Source organism: Durotheca rogersii (assembly GCF_024521655.1).
Source record: "Durotheca rogersii strain YMJ 92031201 chromosome Unknown GGS23scaffold_47, whole genome shotgun sequence".
NCBI classification, from domain to species: Eukaryota; Fungi; Ascomycota; class Sordariomycetes; order Xylariales; family Xylariaceae; genus Durotheca; species Durotheca rogersii.
The window spans coordinates 146,792-153,320 of NW_026251278.1; the positions used below are offsets into that span (position 1 = coordinate 146,792).

At 41.6% G+C, this 6,529-nt stretch overlaps 1 protein-coding gene across 1 annotated transcript; it reads left to right on the forward strand.

Annotated features, from left to right (window-relative positions):
- Positions 1-1,447: 1,447 nt before the first annotated feature.
- On the forward strand, positions 1,448-4,484 carry GGS23DRAFT_589089 (uncharacterized protein). Its single transcript, XM_051517590.1, has 2 exons — positions 1,448-2,074; positions 2,127-4,484. Exons 1-2 carry the CDS (start codon positions 1,558-1,560, stop codon positions 4,223-4,225), a joined length of 2,616 nt encoding a protein of 871 aa, XP_051367418.1. The 5' UTR covers positions 1,448-1,557; the 3' UTR covers positions 4,226-4,484.
- The last annotated feature ends 2,045 nt before the right edge of the window (positions 4,485-6,529 follow it).

A 6,529-nucleotide genomic window follows, 5' to 3' on the forward strand; every position in this document is an offset into this window, starting at 1 on the left:
ATAGCGAATAAGTAAGTAATTATTTAATAATAGATATGAAAGCAAAGTACCGGTATAGAAATAAAAAGGGAAAATAATCGTAAGATCTAAGAAATAAATAAATATACGTTATTTACTTACGCTAGAATAATCTAAGTAATAATAGCTCCTTAAAAGTACCCCGGGCTTATAATTATTACGTAGCTAGCGAGAGCTATGTATAGCTTACTAGGTTACGCATAAAGGAAGTAATAGAATATAGATAAGAAGGTATATATTAACTAACTAGAAAAGAAGGAAAGCTACTAAAGAATATAAAACAATCTATAGGTACATATAGAAGTACTTAACTAGCTTAGGTAAGCTAGGTGATTCCTACTAGGGGCGCATGCCTACGTAATACTATTATTAAATCATAATTATATAGTTATCTTAGGCTGCTTATTTATCGAAACCTCATTACTTAATTCTCTCAGTAGTATAGATAAATGAATAATAGTAAAATAACGTAGTTATAAGCTTACGAAACCGGATGAGGTATTATTATATAGGTATCTAAAAAAAAGGTAAATAGTTAATGGAATTATAGCTATTTACGTAGCCTTTTAGAGCCGTTTACGTACCTTTTATCTCCCGATTAGCCCTCGCTAGGGTAAGGCTTATCCTATAACTATACGTAACAGATTAGGTACTTACGCGCCTATAATAGAGTTTTTATTAAGTACGTACATTTATATATAGGTATATATAGTATATATAAACAGGTAACTATACAAGATATATATAAGTATAAATACCTAACTGTAAAAACAAAGTAGTTAATCGATTTTCGAGATACTTGTGCCGTGTATAGAGATTTGAGCCTTTGTATTTATCCAAAACATGCTGGCAAGGGCGTCGGGAATCCCTCTGCAAAGGGCGCTTAGGTTGGCTATTGTAAACCCTGCTCTGTCAGAGTCTCCTTGCCGACCTAGGTGTGTGTACCTTTGGGATCTGATGTATGTACCTATACTAGTTTGCGGCCACGCATGCCGAAACAGGGGGGGGCACTAAAAAGTGCACTATAATTGTGTACATACGTGGTAGGTACACCTACCTAGAGGGGTACCTCGAAAGGTAGGCGCAGCTAGCCGAATCCGTATAAGCGGGGTTAATACGAAAGTATAGGACAGAAACGGGTCTACATTCTTGTTTAGTGCTGGACAGGTACCTAGGATCCTGTCGGTACTACGTATTACGTAAACAGCCTCCGGCAGTTGTATTAAATAATTTTATATATAGCATCTATTATTTATATTAAGCTAATTACTATATAATATTTATATAAATTAAAAATAATACTATTATTATATATTTAAAGCTTATAGGGCGTTTTACTTCATTAATACTTAATTTATTTTATAGCTATCAGTATTTATATTTCTTATTAGTATTATTATTACTACTTACTATTAACACAGGTATTTACTTGTTCCCTCACACTACTAACGCACCAGGCTAGGAAGACACTTGGGCGAGATTGCATGTTTTCGATTTTCTTGCTCGTCCAGTATCCTTTTCGGCCACCGGGTCTTGATAATGCCTGAGCACCTTCACACGTCTGGACAAAATGCCCTGAGACTGTTCTCGCGATCCCCACACCCCTACCATCGTCCCAGTTCGCAGCTGTTGGATCCATCCTCCCACCTGTACGGATCGTTGGACAACCACCACAACGCCAGACTAGCGGCTCACGGTGCCTCTAGAGAAGTTACTCCAAGCAGTGATAGCGGCACCGAGGCTGACGATGAACACTTCCTCCGAGGCTTACCTGCTCCTAGAAGGTTGCACAAAGGCTTGCGAGGGCGCAATGAAGTGGTCTCGGGTGCCTCCACCCCGCTACCATCACCCGCTATTCTGGAGGAAGAAGGGCAAAGACTCCCGTTGAACCCGACAAGAGAGGCACATTCGGGTCCCAAGTTACGAGGCCCCGACACGCTGCGCCGGAGGAAGGAGATTATTCGCCGCGTGATAGAATTGCTCGTTGTTGGGTTCCTCGGCCTTACCGTCCACGACAATATCCGTGCCCAGCTCATGATACGTAGGCGGCACCGAGGTGGGCCTCTATACCCGAGCTGTCCAAATTGAGTTGCTGATCCTAGGTGTAGAGCTCTGCGTCTGCGGAGGAGTCTACGCCGTTTTGGTGCTACTTTACCCCTTACGTCTTGTGATGTGGGCATACTGGCATCGAACGCCTACGAGGAAGATAGCTGTATCGATACCAGTATCCTTCGATACAGCACCGCTCCTCTATCCACCGGCAATCACCATGCTTGTCTCCCTACTTCTCGCGGTCGATAATGAGGCAGTGTTCCTACCAAACATAATACTCACCATCTGCTCCTTGCCGCCGAGTTTGGTTCCCACTATTACACTTGACGATGGAGGGTGCGACCCGTTGCATTGGGCGCTGTCATGCACGCCGTTACTCGTGGATACAGGATCTCGCCAGCCCATCTTCGGGCGCGCTGATCTCGGTGGTGGGGAGAGCTCTCGGACCAATATCTCGCTCGAAACCACGATGCTCCTCTACCCGCTTCACCATAGTCTTTGCTCGGTGCTGCGTACATTGACTACAACCAGTCTCCTCACCGCGGAGCTCCAGCTGCTCTCTATCTCCCTCATTAACCTGATGCTCTTTTCCTCCTCTCCGCAGGCCATCATTCTAAACTCGTTGCTTTGGGTTGGGGGCCTTGACATCCTCGTTTCCTGTAGCCAGGTCATCAATTGGGGGATCTCTTTAGCCCGTGTCCCCAAGTGGCGTTTCAAGAGGACGCCGGGATCGCTGAAAGCAACTTCCGCACTATTCTCCGCCGCTCTACCGTGGAAGAAGAAGGAGCGTGGTTTGCGCTATACCCCGGCGGACGGTTCGCCTGGCAGAGCGTGCGCCCCGATTGATGATCTTCAGCAGAGTGACGACCTCGAGATAACTACGTTGGGCGGATCTGGTAATATTAATGCCAGCGGTACTCGCGACGCTGCCACCACAAAGACCCTTAAATCATCCCAGCGGCATACCCTGCTCGGTGTAACAAAGGCACCGCCCAAATCCTATACGCATACTCCATCTGGCCGAAGGAGGCGAACCACTCCCGATTCTGTCCGGGTGTTCTTCTCGCTCACGCAGAAGCAAGCGGCGGCCCGAAAATGGTCTTATGCTTTGTACGTTTACACCTGCGTTGCCGGGGCTGTCCTACTCCCAATCCCTTTTATCGGTGTCAAACGGGCGATCATGGATGAAGCGCTCCATGGCCGTGAACCCATAGGATGGGCACTGGGCTATCTGTTGGGCGACTTGCAGTGGTTTCGGTGGGAGGTTGTAAGTCGTAACCTGGAGGGATGGATATGCCTCCCTTCGAGGCCGGTCGAGCCAGGATACTTACGTGGAACGGGTTGGGTCGACCATCTTCGCCGATTGTACCTTGGCGAGGCAAATACTCGCCTTGCTCTGAGTGGATATTTCCTCAGCATCATTGTCACTGGGCTGATAGTCGTCTTCCAGCTATCACAGATTTATGAAGTGGACACCCGGCGAAAGGTGTTCCATTTTATGATGGTAGCCATGTTTTTACCAGCAACTTACATAGATCCGGCGTTCGCGGCCTTGGCGTTATCTGGTGCACTCGCCTTCTTTCTTCTCCTAGACCTACTTCGAGCGAGCCAGCTTCCACCGGTATCGAAGCCGCTGGCCTCTTTCCTTGCCCCTTACGTTGACGGGCGAGACCTCCGCGGCCCGGTCGTCATCTCGCATATCTTTCTCCTTATCGGGTGCGCCATTCCGCTATGGTTATCGTTGGGCTCGATCCCACGCACTGGCGTCGGCTGTCTCGAGGGCTGGGACGTACCCACGAGGGAAGTCGGAATGGTATCTGGTGTTATATGTGTTGGACTGGGTGATGCAGCCGCCTCGTTAATTGGAAGGCGCTACGGGAGGCGCAAATGGCTATGGGGTGGTGGCAAGAGTCTAGAAGGCAGCATAGCCTTCGCATGCGCAGTCTTCTTGGGTTTGGCCGTGGCGCGAGTTTGGCTACATATCGGAGGGTGGCCGCCATCGAACGGCGTCTCTGATGCGCCGGTGGCGGCGGCCCCGAAGATGGGAGTCTGCGCTGTCACCGCCAGCCTCACGGAGGCGGTCTTAACTGGCGGTAATGACAACGTTATCGTGCCCGTGGCCCTGTGGATTTGCCTGAAGAGCCTCGGTATTTAAGGCCTAGGTCGGCATGCAAAACTACGGCGGTTGGAACGAGGTCGTTTGTATCCGCTTAGTCTGGGACGGATAGATAGCCGCTACGCGAGGCCGTAAATTCCTTAAATACCAATATGAGCGCTCACTGCCGTACACAGGAAGATATATAACATAATGTATGCTGAATCATGGGAAGTACGCCTGGTGGCTAGTAACATATTAGGGGGTCTCACTTATAATAAGAGCTAAAGATGGCTTACCCGACCCAAGAGGATTATCCCAAACTCAGTTCAAATAACGACGTAAAATTGCGAAAATTACTAGTCGAATATAGCTAAACCCCCTTAACCATCTTTACTTCGGCGACAACGAGCATTTTAATATACATAAGCTGCGTAGGAATTCATAATATGGAACTTACCTCCTTTTGCGTCTATTCCTTCGCACGAGTAATTTAGTCGTAAATTATAGTATATAATCTTTTATTACATGGAAAGCCACCTATACATAGCTCCCTACTTCTTCTCTGGTTACTTGCTTACATAACCTAGCTCTCAGCTCGCTTACATAACCTAGCTCTCAGCTCGCTTACATAATATAGCTCGCAGCTCTCTACTATCTATATATAGGTAGCTTGTATCTCATTTATTCATCTAATATAATAAGATCAAACCTGCGTTACAGTGTAAAAGTTTACAAAACGGGTATTTTTACGTAAGCTACCCTACTCTACCATACAAAGCCACATGCCTACGTTTATAACGTTTATACCTACGTTCTTATACGCTCTACGCTTAGGTTTTACGTTACGTAATATACGATGCCGATTAACGATATACGTAAATAATTAATATTATACGTTATACTTTTTTATAATTATAAATTAATTAAATAATTCAGTCTTTTAAATAAAATATACGTTTTAATATAATTACTTCAAGCTTATAAATGAAAGCTTTAAAATTAAATAAAACCTAATGATATAATAAAATACAAATATAAATATAAATATAAATTTAAATATAAATATAAATATAAATATAAATATAAATATAAATATAAATATAAATATAAATATAAATATAAATATAAATATAAATATAAATATAAATATAAATATAAATATAAATATAAATATAAATAATATTTTATAAAATAATTAATAGTTAAAATAAAAGAATAATTTAAAAAGCTAAATTGTATTAGAAAGTTTTTAAATAATTCCTTCTTATATAACTAATAGATATCTTACGTTACTTACATTACTTTTAAAAATAATTTTTGCAAAAGCCTTTTAGTAAGGTTATATAATATTATACGTTTATATTTCTAATGTTTTCTTTTATTTACCGTAGTTTCTATAGTTTTTATTACGTATCCTCCTTAACCTAAATTTTACTAAACGTTTTTTTTATATACTTTAATAAGTCCTTAAGTTAGAGTCCCCGATAAATATATATTTATATATAAAGTAATGCTTAATTAATTAAATATACCTTTTTTAAATATTTATTTGTTATTAAAAAACTACTTCAATACCCGAGTATTTACTTATAATAACAGAGCATATCCTTATTATTAAAGGGTATATCGTTAATAATGATATATATTACGTAGATTAGGAGAGCTACGTAGGTACTAATGTTGCTTCTTAGGAGTAACGAAAGGTAGGAAGAAGAAGGTAAATTAACTAACTATCTAAGAAGGAAGGAGATAAATAAAGGAGATACGAGCTATTTATATATAGATAATAAGGGGCTACGAGCTATGTTATATAAGCGAGCTAGAAGCTATGTTAGGTAAGTAAGTAACTAGAGAAGAAGTAGGGAGCCATATATAGGTAGCTCTCTATATAATATACCCTCTAGCTAGGCTCGCGATAGCGAGCTTAGTTAAATAATAATAATAACTTAGCCGAATAGCTTGCGATAGTTAGCTTAGCTATTCTCTTAATAAAAGTCCTAGATTAACTCGAGCCTTACTCGCTTCGCCGGCTTTCCGGGGTAGTATATTCGTCGCTTTAGTTACTTACGCCTCCGTATAATACTCTTAATAACTTAAAGTATCCTCTTAATTAACTACTATATTAGCTTTTCTTAATATTCTAATAAAAGAGATATATCGTAGCTCTTAATTAAGTATATTTACTGTATTTATTATACGTATATAAGGGCTCTTATCACGTCGCTTTATATTATTATTATCGTACGTAAATCCTTTCGTAGCTTTACTAAGTTAATACCCGGTAACGCTCCTCCCTATACTCGAGTTCCTATATTATAAGAGAAAATTCTCCTACCCTTTCGTAATAGCTTTCTCCTTCTT